At 42.9% G+C, this 26,996-nt stretch overlaps 2 protein-coding genes and 2 pseudogenes across 7 annotated transcripts in view; 2 read left to right on the top strand and 2 right to left on the bottom strand.

The window, feature by feature from the left end:
• The window catches only part of FAM25A (family with sequence similarity 25 member A), a 46,621-nt gene continuing 19,625 nt past the window's right edge, over positions 1-26,996 (top strand). For 5 of the 6 annotated variants that reach the window (XM_059900664.1, XM_059900669.1, XM_059900667.1 and 2 more), the window contains exons 1-3: positions 1-166; positions 1,357-1,653; positions 3,261-3,323. In XM_059900664.1, coding sequence (XP_059756647.1) covers positions 1,368-1,653; positions 3,261-3,323 — 349 coding nt within the window. In that variant the 5' untranslated portion in view covers positions 1-166; positions 1,357-1,367. Of the gene's footprint in view, positions 167-1,356; positions 1,654-3,260; positions 3,324-5,700; positions 5,891-26,996 lie in introns of those variants that run through there. The other variant, XM_059900663.1, reaches the window with a different exon arrangement.
• LOC132351014 (elongation factor 1-alpha 1-like) lies at positions 7,793-14,453 on the top strand (annotated as a pseudogene).
• Positions 19,639-20,114, bottom strand: LOC132350698 (large ribosomal subunit protein uL23-like; annotated as a pseudogene).
• GLUD1 (glutamate dehydrogenase 1) overlaps positions 23,135-26,996 on the bottom strand; it is a 38,869-nt gene continuing 35,007 nt past the window's right edge. The window contains exons 12-13 of the mRNA XM_059900662.1: positions 25,425-25,487; positions 23,135-24,510 (exon numbers count right to left, since the gene is read on the bottom strand). Coding sequence (XP_059756645.1) covers positions 24,391-24,510; positions 25,425-25,487 — 183 coding nt within the window. The 3' untranslated portion in view covers positions 23,135-24,390. The remainder of the gene's footprint in view (positions 24,511-25,424; positions 25,488-26,996) is intronic.

The following is a 26,996-nucleotide window of genomic DNA, read 5'->3' as shown; positions in this document are numbered from 1 at the left end:
CTCCAGATTGTTTAAGACTTGATCTACTCCTGCCAGTGGCACGTGTGGGGCTGTGGCCTTGTGACCCAGAGTTCCTGCTGCCCACAGTATCCACTGCCCACCCCAGGGCAGCCGGCCGCTGCCCAGGGCCTCCCAGTACCACTCAGCTCCATAAAGCCTGTGTCAGGTAAACACTAATTAGACCCACCACACCCTCCTGGACCCCTCTGAGGGATGAGGGAGCCTACATGGGGGGAGCAGTCTCAAACTCCTGCCCCAGGCCTGGACTTTATGAGTAGGGCCTTGGGAGGGCCTTTCCTCCATGACTCCTGGCCAGTGGTGGCGGGTCCCATCTCCAGGCCCTCTCACTCCGAGGCAGGCTCATACCCCTGCCACTCTTTGCTCCACCCACTGGTTGGTCAGGGCTCACTGCCATGCAGCCCCTGCCTAGCACATCAGTGACGAGGAGGTGGGAACAGAAGTTTACCAAGAGTTTGCACGCATAGTTCCACCAGCTGGCAGTGACAAGGCCAGGCAGGCATGGATGCCCCCATTTTGTAGATGAGGTAACTGAGGCTCAGGCTGGGCTAGTGACTAAGGGAAGCAGCATGTGGTGTGTGACTTGAGGCATCTCTCTCCATCCTGAGTAACTAGGGAGGCAGCCTGGCTCCCTCAGCATGTGTGTGGTGCATTAGGGGCTAGTAGAGCTGCTTTCTGGGAACTCTTGCTACGGCCAGAAGCACCTCCCCAGTTGGTAGTGGGGTCCTCCATCTACTCCCCTAGAACCTCCTGGATGGGCACTGCTGACTTCACAGGGCTCCCCTGAGAGGCCAGGCCCCAAGGCGCAGGGCGGGCTGGGTTCCCTCACATGCTGGCTACCTCAGTGCTGGGTCACTCAGGTGCTCCCATGAGTGAGAACCAGGTGACTGCAAGCCAGGGATGACTAGGCTTCTGGTCAATGTTGTGTCCTCCTCTGCCTTGGGCCAGGCATGGCCCTGACTCCTCCCGCCCCCCAACCTGTCCAGGGGAGGCTGCAAAGCCACTCTCCGGAACTGAGGTCCTTGGGAATGGGGAGGGCAGCGGCCCCCATTACACTTGTATTCCTGGCCTGAGGGGCCGCCCTGGTCCCCAGACCCACAAAACCCTAAACCCTTGATTAGATCACTCTAGAGACTGTGGGCAGCAGGCTGGAAGTCCTAGCCCTTGTCTAGGTACCATGCCTAGGCTGCGGGGAGCCTAGGGGGCTGGCAGGGCTGCAGTCCCCAAATGCCTCTCATCCCACAGGGCACTCGGGCCTCTTGCCTTGGGTTAGGGGCATGTCCCAGAGCTGATCTCTCTGTCCAGCCTCACCTTGCTCCCTGTCCCTGCCCCTCACAGGGTCCCAGGATATGGGGTGTGCGGGTCTCATGCTGCCCGAGGGTCACTGCCCCAGCCACAACGCTGGGGTGGCTCCACCCAGCCTCTTCCTCCTGCCGTCTGCGCTGACTCACCACCCGAGCCAGGGCTCCTGCCCCAGATCCCAGCCAGGCATCAAAGGCATCTATAAAAGCAGACTGGTTCAGGCCCCAGCATCCTGCTTGATCACCACCTGTCGCCACACAATGTTGGGAGGCCTGGGGAAGCTTGCCGCCGAGGGTCTGGCCCACCGCACCGAGAAGGCCACCGAGGAAGCTGGTAAGGACCCCGAGGCTCCTTTCCACGTGCACCGTTCCTGCCACTGGGGGATCGGGACAGACTCAGCTGGGCCTGTGCTGATCCCAGCAGGACTGGGGCAGGCCTTGACCCCATGGGGAACTGTGGCTGATCAGCCGCATAGGGACAGGATGGAGGTGGGGGGCTATGGAAGCTGAGGAAGGTACCTCGGGGAGGAGCCATGAGGGGTCCACTGCCCCAAGCAACCCTCCCTGTCAGACCTGCTCTGACCCCTGGGCTTGTTACATTCCTGGGGTCTGTGGCTGAGGCCCTGAGGGGGCAGCTCAGAGGAGGCCCCTGGTGGTGAGAGGGGAGCCAGGGTGCTGGGTGAGCAGCTGGTGGCTTAAATCCGTCCCTCTGGAAAGCAGGGAGGGGCCCTTCAGTATTAAAACAGCCTATTCCGAGTATCCTATACAGAAAAGAAAATGGAGTTTAATTTTTACCATAACTTTAAAGCTTCAAAGATTTCTTGCTTAAGAAACCACTGAGTCTGATTCTGTTCAAAGTCAGCCCCCAGGGTTTACACAAAGGACATTTTCAGTTTCTTCAAAGTCCCCAGGGACTTCCCTGGTGGCACAGTGGTTAAGAATCCGCCTGCCAGTGCAGGGGACAAGGGTTTGATCCCTGGTCCGGGAAGGTCCCACATGCCATGGAGCAACTAAGCCCGTGTGTCACAACTACCGAGCCTGTGCTCTAGAGCCCGCGAGCCACAACTACTGAAGCCCGCGTGCCTAGAGCCCGTGCTCCGCAACAAGAGAAGCCACCGCAATGAGAAGCCCGCGCAACGAAGACCCAATGCAGCCAAAACGAAAAACCCAGAAATCCTTTTTTGTACGTCAGCCGCTGGTTGCAGGGATGCTGATCCAGGCCCCACCTGTTGGACGTTTTGTGAAAAACAGCTTGTGCCCGAGTTTGCTGTTCTCTCTAAAGGGCTGCAAACCTGTTTGTGTTTCATTTGAACTCTGCAGCTGCTGTTGAGCACCCCCTTTCTTTTCACCAACTCTCTGAATGCTGTGTCACTCCCAGTCTGCACACGAGGGACCCAAGCAGTGGAGGTGATTCTAGGAGGTAGAAGCTGAGCCAGCTCTTCTGACCGTGGTGTCTTCCAGGGCTAGCCCGTTACCAACCTGGGAGGGCAGAGAGTTTCGTGGTGCTGGAGGAGTTGCTCTGGGGACTTGGTGCTGCCGGAGGGAGCTTTGACATTCAGCCTCCCGCTGCAGCGCAGCCTCCGTCTGGCCACAGGCAGGACCGCAGCTCGCCTGAGAGGCCTGGTGACCTGGGAAACAGGCCCGGCCTTGTCCCCAGCCAGCAGCAGGGCCCACTCGTTGGCATTCCAGGCCTCGCTGGCCAAGGGGCATGGAGAGCTGTGTGCCTTTACCTGGCTCACTCAGCTTATCTCCTGCCAGCCGAGCCCCTCTCCGGTCTCTGAAGGAAGCCAGCTGGGGGCCCTTCTTGGGAGCAGCTTGTCCTGTCCTGGTGGGGGTGGCATCCCCGAGCCCCTGCCAGGGTATCCAGGGCTGTCTGGGCCCTGCTGTGAGGACAGGCAGCTTACACTGTGCTCTCACTCTGGGCTTGTCTCATCGTTTCAGTTGACGTCGTGGAGGGAGTGGTGAAGGAGGTGGTGGAGCCTGCCAAGGAGGCTGGAGAGAACGGTACGGCCAAGGTCGGGGCGGGGAAGGAGGGAAGCTGGGTGCTGGCAGCAACCTGATCCTTGCCTAACCAGATCACACCTTGACCCCAGTGTGGCATCCTTTCAGTTGGTGTGTAATTATCTGTGCTCATCTGAGGTCACAGGCCGTACTTTGCTAAAGCAGGTTCCATCTAGATAGTTCTCTCTGTGGAATGTTAAGAGGATGACATCACAAAAGACCAGGTGCAGGCGTGCTGGAACAAAACATTTGAGACATAAAATTATATATTTACACGAATACATATTTCCATAAATGTTTATATGTTTGTGCTGTGAGTATCACGATGTAAAAAAGCACGTGTGTATCTCACTCCTTACAACAAAATAGATTCCGGATGGATTAGGACTTAAATATAAATACATGAAATTATTAAATTGTTAGAACATAGATTTTGGCATAATCTCAGAGGAGGGAGGATCTTTTTAACGATGACAGAAAATCCAACAGCTATAAAGGAAATACTAGGTAAATTGGACAATATAAAACTTCAAAATTTTCCATAGTGAAAAAAAAACTGTAAGCCAAACCTCCCACAAACTGGGCAAAAATATTTGTAGTAGAAATGATAGCCCTTATCTTTGATAAAGGAGGCAAGCATATACAGTGGAGAAAAGACAGTCTCTTCAGTAAGTGGTGCTGGGAAAACTGGACAGGTACGTGTAAAAGTATGAAATTAGAACACTCCCTAACACCATACACAAAAATAAACTCAAAATGGATTAAAGACCGAAATGTAAGGCCAGACACTATCAAACTCTTAGAGGAAAACATAGGTAGGACACTCTATGACATAAATCACAGCAAGATCCTTTTTGACCCAGCTCCTAGAGAAATGGAAATAAAAACAAAAATAAACAAATGGGACCTAATGAAACTTAAAAGCTTTTGCACAGCAAAGGAAACCATAAACAAGACCAAAAGACAACCCTCAGAATGGGAGAAAATATTTGCAAATGAAGCAACTGACAAAGGATTAATCTCCAAAATTTACAAGCAGCTCATGCAGCTCAATAAAAAAACAAACAACCCAATCTAAAAATGGGCAGAAGACCTAAATAGACATTTCTCCAAAGAAGATATACAGATTGCCAACAAACATGAAAGAATGCTCAACATCATTAATCATTAGAGAAATGCAAATGAAAACTATAATGAGATACCATCTCACACCGGTCAGAATGGCCATCATCAAAAAATCTAGAAACAATAAATGCTGGAGAGGGTGTGGAGAAAAGGGAACACTCTTGCACTGTTGGTGGGAATGTAAATTGATAAAGCCACTATGGAGAACAGTATGAAGGTTCCTTAAAAAACTAAAACTAGAACTACGAACTACCATACGACCCAGCAATCCCACTACTGGGCGTATACCCTGAGAAAACCATAATTCAAAAAGAGTCATGTACCACAATGTTCATTGCAGCACTATTTACAATAGCCAGGACATGGAAGCAACCTAAGTGTCCATCATCAGATGAATGGATAAAGAAGATGTGGCACATATATACAATGGAATATTACTCAGCCATAAAAAGAAATGAAATGGAGGTATTTGTAATGAGGTGGATGGAGTTAGAGTCTGTCATACAGAGTGAAGTAAGTCAGAAAGAGAAAAACAAATACAGTATGCTAACACATATATACGGAATCTAAGAAAAAAAAAAAAAGGTCATGAAGAACCTAGTGGTAAGACGGGAATAAAGACACAGACCTACTAGAGAATGGACTTGAGGATATGGGGAGGGGGAAGGGTAAGCTGGGACAAAGTGAGAGAGTGGCATGGACATATATACACTTCCAAACGTAAAATAGATAGCTAGTGGGAAGCAGCCGCATAGCACAGTGAGATCAGCTCGGTGCTTTGTGACTACCTAGAGGGGTGGGAGAGGGAGTGTGGGAGGGAGGGAGATGCAAGAGGGAAGAGATATGGGAACATATGTATAACTGATTCACTTTGTTACAAAGCAGAAACTAACCATTGTAAAGCAATTATACTCCAATAAAGATGTTAAAAAAAAAAAGAAATGATAGCCCAATATAAAAATGACCAAAAGGTATAAACAGGCAGTTCACAGAAAAATGAAACATGAGTAGGCAGTACACCCACAAGCAGATGCTCTGTCTCACTAATAGTTGGAGAAATGCAAGCTGTTTGGAGAAATAAAAGCAAATTTGAATGCATTCCTCCAGGAGCTGTGCTGCCCTCTGCCCCACAGACTCCTCCAGGGCATGACCAGGTAAGACTGCTACATCCCACAGGCCACTCCAGGTGACTCCAACCCAGCGAGTGACTTGAATTGTTTACTTTGCTCACCTGGATATCCTTTCTTCCTGACAGCCATTACTGAAGCTTTAAAGAAGACCCATGAGACAGGGAACAAAGTGGTAAAGGAAGTCACTGAGACGGTGACCAACACAGTCACAAATGCTGTCACGCACGCAGCAGAAGGCCTGGGCAAACTGGGACAGTGAGCATGCCTGCCACCAGCAGGCTCTTCCTGAATTGCAATAAAAAGCTGTGAAATGTGTACACTGAGCCCTGGGTTTGTTCCTATTTGGGTGGAAACATTGCGTATGTCCTGAGTGTCCACTCTGCAAGGACAAGAGGCCGGCACCTTGGCACCCACTGGGGGTCAGATAGGTCCCTGTGATAAATCAGATGTGCTGCTCTCACATTATGACTTCTCATGTCAGCAAGGAGCTCTTGAGAATTGTTAGTGTCTGTGCTACATTTCTTAAAAGCCTATTTCCCCAGCAGCTATACATAGCTTTCAGACACCTCAGTGCTTCAAGGACACCCCAGGGGAGGACCAAAATTCAGCTTATGTGTTCTTTGCGTTTTCCTTGAAATATTCTTACAGCAATCGGGGAAGATAACAGACCAACCTGACTGAGGGGTTAGCTGGGCAGGCTCAGGCAGGTTGAGCTGCTTCATGTTCTAAAAGAGGCTTCAGAGAAGCGTTTCTGCTGGACAGTCACAGAATCAGGTCATGGAGAAACTGAGTTCACTACCTGTTGGCTGCTGGAGCTGCTGTCAGATCTCCACTCAGAGACTTGGGTTAGGCCTAACTGGCGGTAGTGGGTCAGAATGCCTGGCCTTCTCTCCTTCCTGCCATGGGTGAGTCAGTACCATTAAAGTTAAACATGTTTAAATAGCATTTAGCTTAACATTTTGGATTAAAGAAAAAGGAAATGACTTGTAAAGATATGGCATTGCTTATTTATCCTGCTGGAAGTTACTTGTTCTTAGGGGAAATTAGAAGAAAAGGTGTTTTGTGGAATGAGTTAGTTGCTCCCCATATTTCTGGCGTTCTTTCAGAATTGGCTTCACGTGTTTCTGAACGGCCCAGGAATATCCAATGTTCTGGCTTGGAACATTCGCTATTGTCCAGCTAGATATGGACCTTATATCTTGGTTTGGGTTCTGATGACTTTTGAGTTCTCCCAATCCAAACCCACGCTCAAAAGGATGTGGATTGTGGGTGGCAGTGTCAACCAGAACAGCCTCTTTGTTTGTTTTTTTAAATTTTAGGAGACAAATGAAGTTTTTTTTGCTTTCTGCAGGGTTTTTGTTTTTAAATTTTTATTGGGGTATAATTGATTTACAATGTTGTATTCGTTTCAGGTGTACAGCTAAGTGAATCTGTTATACAAATATATATATCCACTCTTTTTTTAGATTCTTTTCCCATATAGGCCATAACAGAGTGTTGACCAGAACAGCCTCTTTGGATGGCAGTTCGCTTACCAGACTTTATTCTTTGGGTGTACAGACAGAGGCCTGAAGGGCGAGGATACATTCTGACATATTAATGATAGCAAGAGATTGTAAACACCCTAAAATGATAATTAGAAATTACTTGGATGGCAAGCTTTACTCTGCTTATTAGATTTGACAATATAGAGTTGACACTTATTACTTCTAGTGTATTATAATGCTTTAGCTTGAAAAATGGGACTTGTGCTTAGATGGCCACCTAACGACTGGTTAACATTTATCACATTTATATGAAATGGAATACTCTGTGTCTGTTAAGAATGAGGAAAATATACATATATCATTAGGGAACATGTACAAATAAGTTAATAGTTTGTGAAATGTATGTAGAATAAGTTCATTTTTACAAAGCAAACATATAGGAATAGAAGAAAACTGGTAGCATATATATAGCAAATACTAACAGTGTTCAACTCTGTGGGAATATGAGGAATCCTCACTTTTTATATTATGTATTTCCATGATGCTTGAATTTAAGAGAAAACCAATGCATATATTTTAAAATGTGGGTGTGGAGGCCACATACTAGCTTATTGAAGGTTGCTTCCTAATTAAGTGCTACTCAAAGTTTGCTGGTTTCAAACTTTGTTGCCACTTGGCAACAAGGAAAGTAATGAAACAGAGTGTTTAGAAACTCTTAAAGCAATTGGGCATGGCCTGTACCTCCAAGAGTGTGATCAGTGGAGAATTCTTGTCGAATGGGGTATAGACCAGTTCAGGTTGTTGAACTTGTATGGTAAGTTGCATGTGAACTAGTCACAGGAAGTAGAGGAAGTAGCACCACATATCATGATGAATGAGGTTAAGGAACAAAAAAAAATCCAGAAAACCGGACCTCCTTCACAGAGAATTGGAGAAGCACTCCCACGTTCCTTTAACTTCACCTTGCAGTGTGCTGTTCTAAAATAGATACTTGCATCTCTCATTTTCTTTTTACTGTGTGTATTGTACAGTGAGGGGCATGGCATCAACCCCAGGCTCTAAGCGCGTTATAAGAAGCAATCAAGAGTGATGTCAAAGAAAATTGCTGACTTTCTCCAAGACCTCCAAAAATTCTCCATAAAAATCATGAGAAAACTGACAAAAATATGGTCAGAATCAACTTTTTTCAGAACTCTGGAAATTAACCAAAGGCTTACAGTAATCCAGGGAGTATTTACATAAAACAAAAGCAATCTTTTTTTAAGAACAGCGAGCTTTGTAATGTTTTTAACTCTCCCTATTCTTTTCTCATCTCTCCCCCCCACCTTTCCAGCTCCACTGTAAGCCTTGAAAACCAATGTAATAGGGAAGAACCTTTGTATTCTATTACAAGCTAATCACTAAAGGGATGTTGCCTGTAAACTTAAATTATACGTAAGGGCCCATCTCTGGGAACCCTGCCTCCCAGGTAATGAGCATTAAGCTAAAATACCTTTGTTTAGCTCACTGGGAACATCCTGACCAGGCCCATCTGTGAATGACTGCAGGGAGGAAGAAATTAACACATCGCCTCGGGGGCTGATGGAAACCACAAGTGTTTGACTCTACGCCCTCCCCTATTAGTATAAAAGGAGCCTGAATTTTAACTCTGGCAAGATGGTTCTTTGGGACGTGAGGCCACCATCTTCTTGGTCTGCTGGATTTCTGAATAAAGTCACTATTCCTCGCCCCAGCAACTCATTTCTTGATTTATTGGCCTGTAGTGTGGTGAGCAGCACGACCTTGGACTCTTAACAAATTTTGGCGCAGCCAGCCAGGAGCCTTGCTACTTGTGGCTAGCCAGCCCTGGTTGGGGAATTTTGGGGTAAGGCCCTAGCAGCTGCCAGACAGCTTGTCCTGAGGATCTTTCCCTTCAAAATTCCCCAAAGTGGCACCGGCTTCCCCAGAGCTTGACAGTTGGAGCAACAAATCGACGTTTGGGAGCCAGCAAGCTCCATACAGTAGGGTAAGTCGCTCCGGTGTGTACAGCCGGGAACTTTTTCCTCTGTTTGGGGCTTTTTCTCCAGAATAAGCCAGTTTGTTTTGTATTTGAGTGGGGTGCACTGTTGGAGAGAGGAAAGAGTTGTCGGACTTTTACCTGATTTGTGAACCGGTTCGTTTGTTCCTGTGGATGCTAGCATTTGTGTGTGCAGTTTGTGTTTTGTTTGTCTTGAATTTCTGTCTTTAAAAATGGGGAATGTTTTAACTATCCCTAAACGAAGTCCTCTGAGGCTCGTTTTGGATAAGTGATCTGATTACAGCTATGAACCCATGGGTGAGAGGAAGATGATACTTTATCGTAACAATGTGTGGCCACAGTACCTGTTAGGATCTGCACAAAGGATTTAGGCAGGGCTATCTTGGGACCCTGTGCACCATGCACTGCTTTCCTTGCTGTGTTAAGTACTTTGTTTATGGTCTCCTGTGTTGTTGGTATATGTAAAACCCCAAGACCAAACTTGAGGGTTTATTTAGGATTTTCTGTTTGTCGTTTGGGTTTTTCATTTCATTTTGTTTGGTACTGTTTCTCCATTTACAGCCAAATCAGTTTTGTGATATTTAAAACTTTTACTGATGTTAAATGGAGGAAAGGAACAGGAAAAACTAAACAAAACCAAACCAAAAAACTCTGTCTGTTCTTGTCTAAGAGTGGGGCATTCTCAGGAAGAAGAGAAAGGTTCCACTTGGTTCCTAAAATCACTAAAAGCTACAAATAGAAATAGAAGTAAAATAAGTATTAGTAAAAAGGGTTTAGCCATCTACACCGGTGATCTTGATTTGTCCCATCTGCCAGAAACCCAGTTTGAATCCAGCCTCTTTTGTAACTGATTAGTTTTACATTGTTGTACATGATTCATGGCTGAAATGTTGGAATGGGAACTGTGAGGTCCCTGTGTTTGTGTGTTTGTACATGTTTCAGATGTGTAGCACTGCCAACATTAATTTGCAAAAAAGCTCTATTTATTTGGCTTAAAGGAAATTAAGCACTTATATAAATACTCAAATATAAAAAACTAGCTAGAATGAATTCTGGGTTCATGTGATCTAGGAAATACTCAGTATTGAATTAATTTCTGGTATTAAGGTTTGTGTAAGCTTGTTGGTTTGATTTCCACAGACATGTCTTTAGAGTCATCAACATTAAGTATAATACTGTTATTGTACCTAAGTTTGCTAGAAATCAAATAAGACCTATTTTTTTTGTTTAAATAAATTTATTTATTTTTTGGCTGCATTGGGTCTTTGTTGCTGCGCACGGGCTTTCTTTAGTTGTGGCGAGCAGGGGCTACTCTTTGTTGCGGTGCGTGGGCTTCTCATTGTGGTGGCTTCTCTTGTTGAGCACAGGCTTTAGGTGCACGGGCTTCAGTAGTTGCAGCACACAGGCTCAGTAGTTGTGGCTCACGGACTATAAAGCACAGGCTCAGTAGTTGTGGCACATGGGCTTAGTTGCTCCGCAGCATGTGGGATCTTCCCAGACAAGGGCTTGAACCCATGTCCCCTGCACTGGCAGGTGGATTCTTAACCACTGCACCACCAGGGAAGTCCCAATACCTATTCTTGTTAACAAAGTTTGTCAGCAAGAAGATAATAATATGACAAAGATTTTAACTAAATAAAATAGAGGTATATGAGCTAAGAGTTTTAGGTAAACTCTATAGGAATAATTATGTTTGGGGAATGTCTATCTAAAATAGTTTCTCCAGATTTTCATAACTTGAAACTAAACTAAGTTAAATGAAGAGAATTCATTGACTCTCTGGGTCATTTCAAATAGGATAAAATATTAGAACATTAATTGCTGGACAGGTCTAAGTTTACCTACATTTGCCTTCTTAGAAGAGGAAGACTAAAGCATAAGTTTGTCAATCAGGAAATGCTGGTTTGATGGTTTTACAATTACTTCTTGATTTTTCACTAGAGATTAAGGTTTTAAAGTTAAGAGGTATAAAGGGAGCATTTCAGTATGCAAGATGTAGGATGTGTGTTTTCAGCAAAGAAGGTATGAGGAATGAAAACACATCTTGTTAAAGGGAAAAAGGTGGTTTTGTTTTAGAGCTGGCTGTTTTTGAGTGGAAAAAGTGAGGGACAGAGTAATATGGATTAATTAATCTAAGAGTGGGGCATTCTCAGGAAGAAGAGAAAGGTTCCACTTGGTTCCTAAAATCACTAAAAGCTACAAATAGAAATAGAAGTAAAATAAATATTAGTATAAATATGGATACAGAAAATGGATGGATATAGAATATGGATACAGAAAATTGTGGAAGGTTTTTGGAGGAGGAACACTGAAAGAGTTTTTTGTGCATGATAGGGATTGGCTAAGATTAGACTGAATTTAAGAAAACAAATTTTAAAGGTAAAGTGGTATAAAACCTGAATTTGGTTTTCTAAGAGGACAAAGTTTTCTTAAAATATTGAACTGCTTTTGGTAATTATTTCTTTAAGTGATCTGTCTTTGCCATTGAGATATTTTATCACTGGTTAAAACTCTTTGATATATATATATATATATTTTTTTTTTTTTTTTTTAATTTATTTTTGGCTGTGTTGGGTCTTCGTTTCTGTGCGAGGGCCCCCTCCAGCTGCGGCGAGCGGGGGCCACTCTTCATCGCGGTGCGCGGGCCTCTCACTATCGCGGCCTCTCTTGTTGCGGAGCACAGGCTCCAGACGCGCAGGCTCAGCAGCTGCGGCCCACGGGCCCAGCCGCTCCGCGGCACGTGGGATCCTCCCAGACCAGGGCTCGAACCCGCGTCCCCTGCATTGGCAGGCAGACTCTCAACCACTGCGCCACCAGGGAAGCCCAAAACTTTTTGATATTTTTGATGAACTTCCCAAAGATCAAATTCTAAATGAAGTTCACTTGACCTCTAGCTAACTTTGAGGTTTTCCCAGGGGTCCCTGGAACACCTCAAATTATTTGTTTTCTCTGTCTCAGAGAGAGGAATATTAAACTAATTAGGCTTATTTGGTATGTTAAATTATGTGGGAAGCATTGTCAAATAAGTGATGATAAAACTTCTTAGATTGTATCATATGGGTAAAAGTTATTAATATACACATTCTAGAAATTATGTGGAACTCCTAAAATTCTGGTATATCCTGGTAAACGGTATCAGTCATAATTTTGGTAATTATCATAAATTGTTGTATGTCACAGCAGTAACCAAGTTTCTTTTCAGTTGCATTGTAATCCCAGTTGGTTGATGCCAAAGCATAAAGGCATCCCTTTAATGGTTAGAGACAGTCAATTGCTATTTATGGTTTTACAGTGGCTTTTGAATGATTCTATAGCTATTGTGTGAAGAAGTGGGGAAGAATGATGAAATCCTTTGTGTGCAAGCATTTATGCTATTACATCAGGGAAAATAAAAAGAAGGGAATGAGAGTGAGGATATGTTGCTTCAAACCTTAACTCCTACGGCTGAGCTAGCTGTCCTAGCCTGGCCAATATATCCAACCCCTCCTGCGCCTTCCATTCCTATCCAGCCCCAATTCCTGGCACTGGGGCTCAGGACTTCCCTTCCTTCTAGGGATCAATTACAAAATCGTGTGTTAGGTTTTGGGGCTCAGGTACTCGGTCTGGTATCACCATCTAAGAACTGACGGGGCACCCAATTTGGGCCAGGAGCCACTCCCAGGGGATGGCAATTTCCCTTCCCCCATTACCTCATAGGTAACCTAAATGCAAATGATCTGCCCGCTGGGTTTCTCAGGCTTGTTTAATTGGAAAGATTGCAACCCTCCTTAATAGGGAGGATCCTCTACACCTGAAGTCCACTTGGCAGTACCCTCAGCTGAACCAGATTGGGACCGCAGTGAGGGAAGAATGCCCTTATTAGAGAACTAGTTATTGGTGCATCTTGGTAGGGCTTTGAAAAGGAGAACCAAAGCAAAAGATTTTCAAGAAATTCAGCAAAACAAATGAAGATCTCTCTGAGTTTTTGGAGAGGATTTATCAGGTGTACAGATGTCATAGTAATGCAGATCCCGAGGCCCCTGAAAATATTAGAATGGTAAATTTGACCTTTTGGTGGGGGCAAAGTGCCTCAGATATCGGGAGAAAGTTGCAAAGATTAGATGGTGCATTTGGAATGAACCCTTCTCAATTGGTAGATGTTCCTTTTAAAGTGTTCAATAGGAACAACAACAGAAGAAAGAAGACGCAAAACAAAACACCACTTTTTTGGTAGCAAGTCATCACTGAGGAAGGAAAACAGGTGGCCCTAGGCCAAAACATAAGCAGAAAAACAAAAGATGAGAGCCTCTCTCATATGGTAGAAAGAGAGAAACACTCTGGTGAATGAACAGTCCAGGGACTCCCTTGGACTTGAGGCGCCTAATTCCTCACAGGAGCCTCGGGTAAAATTGGCAGTGGGGAATGAGTTGATTAACTTTCTGGTAGACCTCACCCTGAAGTTTCTCACCAGAACAGCTTGACATCAGAGTCCCACCAGAACACACATTAAGCCTACAGATGGCACTCATGAAAGCCCCAGGAAAGGAGACAGAGCTCTTTCCCCACAGGTCTCCGAAAGGTGAGACCAGAAGTGTGTGCTAACCGCACCCCAGAGAAGGCCAAAAACACATGGCCAATACGAATACCATTAAAAAGGGTCACTGGGACACCTAGTCTAAAAATATATCCTCTGAGGCAAGAGGATCACTTCTCCCACAGATTGACTTGTCAAAATACCAGCCGGTGTATTCCTTGTGTGTGCCCCTCCAGGACGTCTACAAAATTGGAAGTATTGGTACTGTCCCTGTGGGTGGAGTGGGGACTGGTGTTCTCACACCTGGCATGGTGGTCACCTTTGCTCCACTCAATTTTACAATGAAGTAAAATCTGCTGAAATGCACCATGAAGCTTTGAGTAAAGCCCTTCCTGGGGACAATGTGGGCTTCAATGTCAAGAACATGTCTGTCAAAGATGTGCGTAGTGGCTGGTGACTGTGACCCATCAATGGAAGCAGCTGGCTTTCCTGTTCAAGTAATAATCTTGAACCTCCCAGGCCAAATCAGTGCTGGATATGCACCTGTGCTGGATTGCTGCACAGCTCACGTTGCTTGCAAGTTTGCTAAGCCGAAGGAAAAGATGGATCATCGTTCTGGGAAAAAAGCTGGAAGATGGCCCCAAATTCTTGAAATCTGGTGATGCTGCCATCATTGATATGGTTCTTGGCAAGCCCATGTATGTTGAGAGCTTCTCTGACTATCCTCCTCTGGGCCGTTTTGCTGATTCTGACATGAGAAAGATGGTTGCTGTGGGTGTCATCAAAGCTGTGGACAAGGAGGCAGCTGGAGCTGGCAAGGTCACCAAGTCTGCACAGAAAGCTTAGAAGGTGAAATGAATATTATCCCCAATCCCGGCCACCCCAGTCTTAATCAGGGGTGGAAGAAGGGTCTCAGAAAAACTGTTTGTCTCAACTGGCCATTTAAGTTTAATAGTAAAAGACTGGTTAATGATAACAATGCATCGTAAAACCTTCATCAGGAAAGGAAAATGTTTTGTGGACCATTTGTTTTGTGTGTGGCAGTTTTAAGTTATTAGTCTTTAAAATCAGTATCTTTTAATTGGTTAAAGCCCTCCTTAAGGAAATTATCCCCTGATTAAGGCCTTGGATTAAGGCATTGGAACTACATTCATCCTGGAGGCCACGATCAACAGGAAAAACTGAGAAAATGAATACCAACTTAACTTGGGATAAGGCCTTGCCAGTTGCCCTGCTACGGATCAGTGGCTTCCAGAAGCAGGCTTAAATTAAGCTCCTTTGGGGGACTTCCCTGGTGGCGCTTCCAATGCAGGGGGCCCGGGTTTGATCCCTGGTCAGGGAACTAGATCCCATATGCGTGCCACAACTAAAGAGTTTGCATGCCACAACTAAGGAGCCGGCGAGCTGCAACTAAGACCCAGTGCAACCAACCAAATTAATTAATTAATTAAAAAAATTAAGCCTCTTTGAAATATTGTATGGTAGGCCATTCCAGATGTCTGCCTAGGCGAGAGAATCTATAAATGCTCTAAAAGACCCAGCAGTTGCGCTTCCCTGGTGGCACAGTGGTTAAGAATCTGCCTGCCAATGCAGGGGACATGGGTTCGAGCCCTGGTCTGGGAAGATCCCACATGCTGTGGAGCAGCTAAGCCCATGTGCCACAACTACTTAGCCTGCGCTCTAGAGCCCATGAGCCACAACTACTGAGCCTGCGTGCCACAACTACTGAAGCCCGGGCGAGCAGAGCCTGTGCTCTGCAACAAGAGAAGCCACCGCAATGAGAAGCCTGCACACCATGACGAAGAGTAGCCCTCGTTCGCCACAACTAGAGAAAGCCTGCGTGCAGCAACGAGACCCAACACAGCCAAAAATAAATAAATAAATAAATAAATAAATTTATTAAAAAAAAAGACCCAGCAGTTGCCAATTACGTTGAAACTTTGGGCACTATACTAATCTTTGTTCATGAGTTTGCCTCCAACAGGTCTGCCCATCCAAATGAAGTAGATGGGAATTTCATTGTAGCTGGAGAAGGTTCAACCAATTTGTTTAGTTTTGTCTAAATAAATAGCACAGGAATTTAGTATTTGTATTGGGAACTGGAACCAAAACCCCAAGTTCAATTACAAATTAGACAACAAAGTGCTAAGCAGTTTTATCAGGTTCAAATAGTTGTAGATAAAAAAGGACTAAAGATTCTAAGGAATATTCATAGCCTCTGGAAGTAGCCAGAGCAGTCTTCATCCCTTTTCCCACAAGACTGGAATGGACATTGACAATGTAATAGCTTAGAAACTTTGCATTATATTACAAGCTAATTATTGAAGGGATGTTGCCTGTGAGCTTAAATTATACATAACGACCCATCTCTGGGAACCCTGCCTCCCAGGTAATGAGCATTAAGCTAAAATACCTTTGTTTAGCTCACAGGGAACATTCTGACCAGGCTCACCTGTGAATGACTCCAGGGAGGAAGAAATTAACACATCCCCTCTGGAGCCTAATGGAAAACAGGAAATGTTTGACCTTACTCCCTCCTCTTTTAGTATAAAAGAAGCCTGAATTCTAACTTGGGCAAGATGGTTCTTGGGGCTTGAGTCCACCATCTTCTTGATCTACTGGCTTTCCAAATAAAGTTGCTATTGCTTGCCCCAGCAACTCGTCTCTCTATTTATTGGCCTGTCCTGCGGCGAGCAGTACAAGGTTGGACACCAACAGCCCACAATCACAGTGAAAACCAACAGCTTGGCAGCTACTGGAAAGAGTAGAACAGAGTTGGTGTTTCTTCAAAGCCTTATTCCCAGAGAAATGTCATTGTTTAACTTGACTGGTGGCTCCTAGGAAGACCCCACTGTAAGGCTGTCTTTATTTGTATGGACTAGAAGCTCCCCTAGTGCAAAAAGGCTTTTCCCTGGGGCTGTTTGCTATAAAACATTTAGAGGTAATTTTTAAAGTTGGTGGCAGTATGAGGTGAGGTGGTGATTAACAGTTTGAGCAAGCAATAGGCTAACCAAAAATCTTAAAAGGAAAAACTGGGGAATAAAACGTCCTTAGGGGCTTTGAAAATTCTAACATACTTCTGGGAATCTAGAAGGCCATGCACATGTGTGAGACTCAGTAAAGGCCATGCACATGTGTGTAAGCTCAGTAAAGACCTGAGAAGGACTGAAGTTCTCATCTCTAACCCTGAGGCTTTATGCAAGCAGGAAGTGAGAACCAAGGCCAAGATGTAAGTTGCCTGGCTGAGTGTTGAAGGTGAGGCCCAGCATAGACAGAGCCTTGGCAAAGATAGGAGACTTACTGGTTCTAGGTACTTGAAAAAATCTCTGTCCAATCATTAGCTGACCACTAAGCTAACTGAGGAGAAATTTCAGTGGCCACACACAACAAAACAGACTAGGGCTTCCCTGGTGGCGCAGTGGTTGAGAATCTGCCTGCCAATGCAGAGGACACGGGTTCGAGCCCTGGTCTGGGAGGATCCCACATGCCGCGGAGCAACTAGGCCCGTGAGCCACAATTGCTGAGCCTGCGCGTCTGGAGCCTGTGCTCCGCAACAAGAGAGGCCGCGATAGTGAGAGGCCCGCGCACCGCGATGAAGAGTGGCCCCCACTTGCCGCAACTAGAGAAAGCCCTCTCACAGAAAGGAAGACCCAACACAGCCATAAATAAATTAAATAAATTAATTAATTAAATTAAATTTAAAAAAAATACAAGGTGCTATAGAAGCACTTTAAAAAATATATATTAAAAAAAAAAAAAGAAAACAGACTATAGAATTAGTTCAGAAAGGTCACTAAACACTCAACAACAACAAATCTGGGGGGAGGAATATGGAATCTGATTTCCAGAGTTGCCACTTTATATTATTTAACATGTCCAGTTTTCAGCAAAAACAAAACAAAGATATGCAAGGAAAGAAATTATGACCCATTTGGGGGGGGGGGAGGGATAGAAACTGTGCCTTAAGACTTCAGAAAATGGACTTACTAGACAAAGACTTCAACTATTTTAAACATGTTCAAAGAGCTAAAAGAAACCACATCTAAAGAATTAAAAGAAAGTATGAGATCAACATCAAATAGAGAATACAAATAAAGAATTAGAAATTATAAAAAGGAATGAAGTAGAAATTGTAGAATTCAAAATACAACTGAAATAAAAAAAATAAGAATTTTTTACCAAATCCAAGGCCATGAAGATTTACCAATATGGTTTCTTCTAATAGTTTTATGATTTTATCTCTTATACTTAGGTCTTTGATCCATTTTGAGTTAATTTTTATATATGGAGTGAGGAAGAAGTCAAACTTTGTTCCTTTGCACGTAGATATCCAGTTGTCCTAATGCCTTTTTCTCATTGGATGGTGTTATGTGTTGAATTGAGTTCCCCCCAAAAAGATATGTTGAAGTCCTAACCCCCAGTACCTGAAAAAGGGACCTTATTTGGAAATATGGTCATTGCAGATGTAACTAGTTAAGATGAGGTCATACTGGAGTAAAGTGGACCCTTAATCCAATATAACTGGTGTCCCTATAAGAGACACACATAGAGGGATGATGGCCATGTGACAACAGGAGCAGAGATTGGAGTTAATGAAGCTGCAAGCCAAAGAATGCCAAGGATTGATGGCTACCACCAAAAGCTAGGAAAAGGCAAGAAATTCTCCCCTTCAGGTTTCAGGGAGAGCATGGCCCTGCTGACAATTTATAGCCCCCCTAACTATGAGACAATAAAGTTCTGTGGTTTTAAGTCATCCAATTTGTGGTACTTTAAGGCAGCCTTGGGAAACTAATACAAATGGTGTTGGCACCAATGTTAAAAATCAATGGACCATAGATGTTTCTGGACTCTCAGTTCTATTCCATTGGTCCAAATGTTTGTATGTCAGTCAGTACCACACTGTTTAAATTACTGTAGCTTTGTATTACATTTTGAAATGGAAGTGTGAGAACTCCAAGTTTTTTTGTTGTTGTCACCTTTTTTTTTTTTTTTTTTCAATATTGTTTTGGTTATTTGGAGCCACTTGCAGTTTTGTTGCAGCAAGCAGGGGCTACTCTTCGTTGTGGTGCACGTGCCTCTCACTGCGGTGGCTTTTCTTGTTGTGGAGCAGAGGCTCTAGGTGCGTGGGCTTCAGTAGTTGTGGCACATGGGCTCAGTAGTTGTGGCTTGTGGGCTCTAGAGCGCAGGCTCAGTAGTTGTGGCACACGGGCTTAGTTGCTCCACGGCATGTGGGATCTTCCTGGACCATTGGCAGGCAGATTCTTAACCTCTGTGCCACCAGGGAAGTCCTTGCAGTTTCATATTAATTTTAGAATCAGATTTTCTGTTTTTTTGCAAAAAAGGCCATTGGAATTTTGACTCTATAAATTGCTTTGAGAAGTAATTCCAACTTAACAATATTAAGTTTTCCAATCTATAATCATGGGAAGTCTTTCCATTTATTGAGGTATTCTTCCGTTTAAACAGTGTTTTGTAGTTTTATAAGGGTTTCAACTCCTTGGTTAAACTTATTCCCAGATATTTTCTTCTTTCGTATGCTATTGTAAATAGAATTGTTTTCTTAGTTTCCTTTACAGATTGTGCGTTGCTGATGCATAGGAAAACTTATTTTTGAGTGTTGGTCTTGTACTCTGCAACTTTGCTTAATTTGTTTATTAGTTCCAGTAGAGTGTGTGTGTGTTCTATGAGATTTTCTATATGTAGAATCATGTCATCTGCAAAATAGTTTCTCTTCCTTTCCAATTAAGATGGCTTTTCTTTTTCTTGCCTAAATACTCTGGCTAGGACTTCCAGTATAATGTAGAATAGCAGGGTGAAAGCAAGAATCTTGTTCTCTTCAGTGGAAGTTTTCTATTTTTCAGCAAGTATGATGTTAGCTGTGGGTTTTTCATAAATGTCCTTTATGTTTAGAAAGGGTCTTGAATTTTGTCAAATGCTTTTTCCACAGTGGTTGTGTTTTTTTCCCCCTTTGTTCAATTAATGGGGTTTATTAGATTTTTTTTTATAGTGAAAACTTTTATATTTAGAATTAGCCAGCTGACTCAGTTTAGATGATCCCAATTTTGTTGGCAACATCCAAAGCATGGTAGCCAGGAGCCAGTTAAACATATGCCTTCTTCTCTCCATCAGGCCTGATCAAGGTGTTGACCTTAGCCATGTCAATGTCATAGAGCTTCTTCACAGCCTGTTTAATCTGGTGCTTGTTGGCCTTGACATCCACAATGAACACGTGTGTTGTCTTCCATTTTCTTCACGGTTGACTCAGTGGTGAGGGGTGAAGTTGGTGATGGCATGGGGGTCAAGCTTGTTTCTCCTAGGGGCACTCTTCTGAGGATATTTGGGCTGCCTCCTGAGCTGCAGTGTTTTGGGCCATCGGAAGGTGGGTGATGACTAGATCTTTTTTTTGTGGCAGTGTTTGTGGCGATGGACGCCTTTCAACACAGCTTTCTTGGCCTTCAAAGCCTTTGCTTTAGCTTTGGCTTTGGGAGGGGCAGGGGCTTCCTTCTCCGCCTTTGGTGCCATCTTCGTGGAAAGGGTTTCAGATTGATTTCTTATGTTGAACCAACCTCGCATTCCTGAGAGAAATTCTTGGTCATGATGTATGTATGATACTTATGAGCTTGGACTTGGTTTCTTAGTATTTTTGTATCTGTGTTACTAAGGGATATTTTTATTTTATTGAAGTATAGTTGATTTACAGTGCTGTGTTATTTTCTGGTATACAGCAATACATATACTTTTCAGTTATATATACTTTTCCATTATGGTTTATTACAGGATATATTTTTTCTCCTGCAGTGTTATTTTAGAAAAATTTTCCATTGAAGTATAGTTGATTTACAATGTTGTGTTAATTTCTGCTGTATAGCAAAGTGACGCAGTTATACATATACATATATACACACACACATATATTCTTTTTCATATTCTTTTCCATTATGGTTTATCACAGGATAATGAATATAGTTCCCTGTGCTAAACAGTAGGACCTAGTTTATCCATCCTATATATACTAGTTTGCATCTGCTAATGCCAAAGTCCCAATCCTTCCCTCCCCTACCCCCTCTCTGGCAACCACAAATCTGTTCTCTGTTTCTATTTGGTAGATATGTTCATTTGTCATATTTTAGATTTCACATATGTGATTTCATATGGTATATGTCTTTCTGACTTACTTTGCTTAGTATGATAATCTCTAGGTTCATCCATGTTGCTGCAAAGGGCATTATTTCATTCTTTTTTATGGCTGAGTAATATTCCATTGTACACCACATCTTTATCCACTCATCTGTCAATGGACATTTAGGTTGTTTCCATGTCTTGGCTATTGTAAGTAGTGCTGCTATGAACATAGGGATGGATGTATCTTTTTGAATTAGTTTTGTCCAGATATATGCCCAGGAGTGGGATTGCTGGATCATATGGCAACTCTAGTTTTGAGGAACTTCCATACTGTTTTCCATAATGGCTGCACCAATTTACATTCCCACCAACAGTGTAAGAGGGTTCCCTTTTCTCCACACCCTCTCCAACATTTATTATTTGTAGACTTTTTAATGATGACTATTCTGACCGGTATTATAGGATATTGAATATAGTTCTCTGTGCTATAGAGTAGGACCTTGTTGTTTAACTACTTTATATATATGTTAACAAGGGATATTGGTGTGTAATTTTCTTTTCTTGTGATGTCTTTGTCTGGCTTTGGTATAAGGGTAATACTAGTCTCATAGGTGTTAAGAGTCCAGTATAATACTATAGTTCACAGTAAGCCTCATAGAACTATTTGGCTCCCAACACCAGTAATTCTCAATAGGGAGTGACTTTGTTCCCGACAGGACATTTGGCAATCTGAATACATTGTCACAACTCAGGGATGCTGCTGACCTCTAATGGGTAGAGGTCAGAGATGCTGCTATACATCCGATAATGCACAGGACTGTCCCCCAAACAAAGGATTACCTGGCCAAAATGTCAACAGTGTTGAGGTTGAGAAATCCTGTCTACACTATGTGTAAGCTTTGATTAAAAAAAAAACAAGCAAAAAGAAGCCAGTAAGAGTTGTGAAAAAAATTAAAAACACGTATTACAAATAAAACTTTTGCAGAGGTTTCTGTGCAAGGTTCACAGATGTAGTTTTCTTCATGTGCCATGCTTTGATGACCTTACACGTAGCAGGGCTGAGAAAGCCTGCCAGGGATGTTTAGGGAATAGGTAATTTACTTAAAGCTTGTGAATTAAGATGCAGGCTTTCTTAAAACTTGATTTTTGTTTTTTTTTTTTAACTTCCCTAAACTTCAACTATCAAGGGGTAATTAGAACACATTCTGGTGTAGGGGTTTGAGGCAACAGTTAAATAAGTGCTACAAAAGCCATCTATGGCTATTTCAGAAACAATTAACTTTAGAGTATTATACATAAGTTTTAAAAAGAATTTTATAAGCAGATAAATGAGAACATTTCAGTGAAACCAAGAGTAATTGACCAGAATTTTCTTCTAACTCAAAACTCCAGGAACCAAAGTTGACACACTAGTGCTGTGTTGCCTTTATATAGCTAGTATGAACAATACCAGTTTTCTGACAATATCAATAACACCCATTAATGTATGTCTTTAAAACACCACTATAAATACTCCCAATATGTTAGCCAAAGGCCACGCTAAGATTTATCATTCCGCTTTCACGTGACCTGACTCTACTGACCCACCTGGTACTGTTCCAAATATTCTGGAACTTGCTTTCACATCACTTTCCCCCTATTTTATTCATTTTTAAAAATATTTATTTGGCTGCGTCGGGTCTTAGTTGTGGCACATGGACTCTTTGTTGCGGCATGCAGGCTTATCTCTAGTTGTGGAGCGTGGGCTCAGTAGCCCCGCAGCATGTGGGATCTTAGTTCCCTGACCAGGAATTGAACCGGCAAACCCTGCATTAGAAGGTGGACTCTTAACCACTGGACCACTAGGGAAGTCCCTCTCCCCTATTTTAATGTTCCATCTAGAGTGCAAGTAGATATCACTGTGCTCAGGAAGGCCAGGTGCCATGGGCTTGTTTATCTACTCCTTGACCTGATGCTCAGAACCATGGAAAGGCAGAATCAGGACAAAACAAAGTCCAGCTGAAAGTTATGTTTCAGATTTGGCAGCTATGTAAGCTGGTGGAATCAGGTCTAGAATCCACTTCTGTTGATTACAGTTAGTATTGTCTTGTTACATCCCGTGGCTAAATTATTAAAAATGAACCGTAATCAATGAAACCTTCCTTCGTTAAAAAGTACCTATGTATAAAAAGGTATATAAATTATGTTAGTATATCAGCTTTAAGCACTAGAACCTCTTCCCCAAGAATAGCCATCGATATTGTTTCATAGAATGAAACACAAAAGAATTCAAGAATAAAATTTTGGCAGCGCAAAACATTATGGAAAGAAATGTTATATAGGTGGTGGTTTCAAAAATTTCAGAAACCCAATTATAGTTTTATCATCTACTAAAAGAGACAAATACATCAAATACAAAAACACAGAAAAGAAACATAAGCTTTGGAAAAGGTAGTCTTTTTAATAACTGCTTTTGTCACCAGGTTAAGTCATGCAGTTACAAAGTAGTTAGAAATTTCTGAAAGGATATTGTTAAAAAAAGAAAAGCTAATTCTTACATAAATAATACCTAGTACTTCATTGGGACACTACCGTTCAAAAGGCCCTGGCCAAACAACTCCCAAACAAAACACAACCCCAGGTTGTTTCCAGCCCACTGGGAATGAAGCCGTGTGCAGAAGATGAGGCTTCTAAATGAGGACAAAAAGTCAGGGCGAGTCGGGGCTATTGGCAATGCTCAGAGCCGCCAGCCAGACTCCAAAGAGGGAGCCCAAGTGGTTTTTTTCTGGGGCACTCTACTTGAATTATTGTTCAATTAGTCAACACAATAGATCTTCAAAAGAGGACAATTAATTAACATGATAAGGAGGTTACTGCATTCTTTGGACTATATGTCATAATTGTGGTTAGTAAATTCCGACAGTCTTAACAAAAATAGCCTCCATCATTTGCAGGTATGAAGATAACTTAATTCTCTACCAGGCTTTTTATTTTTGCTGGATGACAATATGCAATTGACAAGGTATAAATGATACTGTTTTATGTTATAAAAATACTAGCTTTTTTCATTTATTATGTTTACAGGCATTCACTGCTTGAGTCAAGGTTAGGCTTGTTAAGTGATTAAAGGCAATTTTATTACAGCAGCATGTACTTATTTTATTCTAAAAGAATAAAATGAATAAAGAGAGTTTTTTTTTGTTTGTAACCTATAAAATCGAGTTATTTTGCTGATGTAAGATACCAATAACTCACTTGAGGACCATGCTACCTCCTGAAAATGCCATATACCTGCTTCTTAAATGTGTCAAAGCACCTGATAGATCTGTCCAGAGCTAAAGTGGCAAGTGACTGACTGCTCTTGGACAAAAGGTGCTTTCCCAGGGCTACAGCTGACTGTGCTGGGAAACAGCCATGGAACAAGGCAGCACAGGCAGAGGGAAACGACTTTATTTAAAGGCAAAATGCCCAAATGGCTCTCTGACATAGCTAATTTCTACTATCACTTATTAGCTTATTTATGATCCCCTAACTTTTTTTCTCAAGGGGCTGATTTGGATTGACTTGTTGAGAATGGTGTCCATCATCTATTAAGTCATGAGAGAGAGATTTCTGTGGTTACATGTAAACTTGTGATAGGTCTGCAGATGAAGAGGTGACGAGGGTAGTGAAGAAGTCAGCTGCAGTCTGGTCTGGTCTATGTGAAGGTCACACCAGCTTCATTGTACACCTTGAAGACTTTCTCGATGGCGTTGACATAGGCAGCTGTTCTCAGGTCCAATCCCAGGTTATACTTCATGGCTGTGCGCATGATTTGCTGAAATGAAGGAGATGTGATGTGGAGATGTGATGTGACCCTGACTCAAGTGGCCAGGCCATGAACACACAAGGCACATAACAGCCTGGTACAAGTTACCCTAGTACCACTTCAGGACCAGACTTGGGTAGCCAAAGAGAAACTACTCAGGCAGTGAAACAACCTTGAGTCAGGAAGGACTAATTCTCTGGAATTAATACAAACTACTGTTTGGGTGACAGGAAGATGTTGCTCTTTAGAATTTAAGATGTGAGTTATCTCTGTGCCCTTTAGACATCCTGTAATCTGGAGCAAGTCTGATACACACTGTGATAATTTAAATGAACTAAGGATGGGATGATGAAAATGTTCTGGAGTGAGTGGTGATGGCTACACAGCCTTGTGAACATACTTAGAGGCTGCTAAGTTATATACTTTACAGGGGTGAATTTATGGTATGCTAATTATCTCAAAAAAATTAACAAAATTAATATCTGCTTTTGCTATTTCAACTTGATGCCAAGTGGATAGAATCTGAACTCAAAAAGAAATTAAGAAAACTGGACTCGAACTGTGCTTAAGGCTTTGAAATAAGGATCAAGTGGTCAAAAACACCTTTCACGTATACCAAATTCTATGTAGTAAGGTAGCTTCCTGTAGCTACAACAGAGTGGTGCACTGAGCTGCAACCCAGTTTGGCTGACTAAGCTAAACATGATTCCTTCTAACTTGGCATTATTTCCCAAAGTCTAGAAAACATATGGAAGATCCTGAAAACAACACTCATCATTTAAGACTGAAAAAGCACATGTTTTGGAACATTTAAACACATCGCTATTTTCTGTCACTGCACACACAATCTGGCAGCTGAGATGACACAGTTGAGCTGTACTTCACGTAACTACCAGAAACGCAAACAGCATCTGTGTACATACCCTGGCAGAGCGCTCCATGGTGTAAGCTAAGCCAGAGTGCACGATGTCTTTCTCAGAGGCACCCTGTTAGGAAAAAGAATAGTTTAACAAAACCATAAAGACATGCTTCACCTGTAAGAGCATAAAGGATTCTTAAGTCAATATACAGCCAGATAGAATTGTTTTTTGTCTTTCAGGAAAGATGTACTTAATTTCTGTATAGTATCTTGATGATACCTATTTAAGTAGTCATGTTTTAACCACAATTTAGTTTTCACTATATTTGACAGCAAACAAATACTCATGAAATTAATATCATGGTAAAACACCACAGGAAAGTATGGACCAAACATAGGCCAAGTAGTGGGCTCAGCACCGGTCAACCAACCATCTGAGATGCAGACCACAACAACATGTTACCCTGTCGGTGTCAGGGTACATTCATCTCTGCTCCCCACCACACCACACAGGGCACCGAAAAGAATCCAGCTACCTCCAATAGCAGCTGTGGGGTAGAATCCGGCCTGTATATTCAGCAATGCCACAAACTTTAAAGCTGGAGGGATCTTAGCAGCTCATAATTAACCACCCTAATTCTTCTGATGAGGAAACTGGTGACCAGAGAAGTTGGCCAAAGTTACAGGTAGCTTTTTTTAAAATTTAATTTTACTTATTTATTTTATTTTATTTTTGGCTGTGTCTGGTCTTAGTTGTGGCATGTGGGCTCTCTAGTTGAGGTGTGCAATCTCAGTAGTTGTGGCCCACGGGCTTAGTTGCCCTGCGGTATGTGGGATCTTAGTTCCCCGACCAGTGATCGAATCCATGTTCCCTGCAGTGGAAGGCGGATTCTTTACCCCTGGACCACCAGGGAAGTCCCCAGGTAGCTATTTTTAGAGCTGGGATATAACCCATAACCCAGCATCTCTGACCACCAAATCAGCTCCTCTCTTTCCTTTGCCAATTACCTCTATAAGTCAGTTTGTTTCAATGGGTTCCTCTATCTAATTTGTTTTTTGGACTGCTTTCTAATGTTAGGACAAATAACTATCACCACCACTCTTAATATGATATATATAGCTAGCAAACACATCCTGATATGCCAAATAAAAACTTGTTGTTGGTGAGCCACTTTTTATATATGCTGAACTTTATCTAATTAATACTTATTCACTTAAGAAGGTACATTTCTGTAACACTTATATCAATTAAGAAACATATCGGGGACTTCCCTGGTTGGCGCAGTGGTTAAGAATCTGCCTGCCAATGCAAGGTACATGGGTTCGAGCCCTGGTCTGGGAAGATCCCACATGCCTCAGAGCAACTAAGCCCGTGTGCCACAACTGAGCCTGCGCTCTAGAGCCCGCGAGCCACAACTACTGAGCCCGTGTGCCGCAACTACTGAAGCCCATGATCTGCAACAAGAGAAGCCACCGCAATGAGAAGCCCGCATACCGCAACAAAGAGTAGCCCCCGCTCGCTGCAACTAGAGAAAGTCTGCGCGCAGCAATGAAGACCCAATGCAGCCAAAGATAAATAATAAATAAATAAATTTAAAAAAAAAAGAAACATGGGACTTCCCTGGTGGTGCAGTGG

The sequence above is a fragment of the Balaenoptera ricei genome, chromosome 16 (genome assembly GCF_028023285.1).
Source record: "Balaenoptera ricei isolate mBalRic1 chromosome 16, mBalRic1.hap2, whole genome shotgun sequence".
Lineage (NCBI taxonomy): Eukaryota > Metazoa > Chordata > Mammalia > Artiodactyla > Balaenopteridae > Balaenoptera > Balaenoptera ricei.
This window is presented reverse-complemented; position numbering and strand designations above follow the sequence as displayed.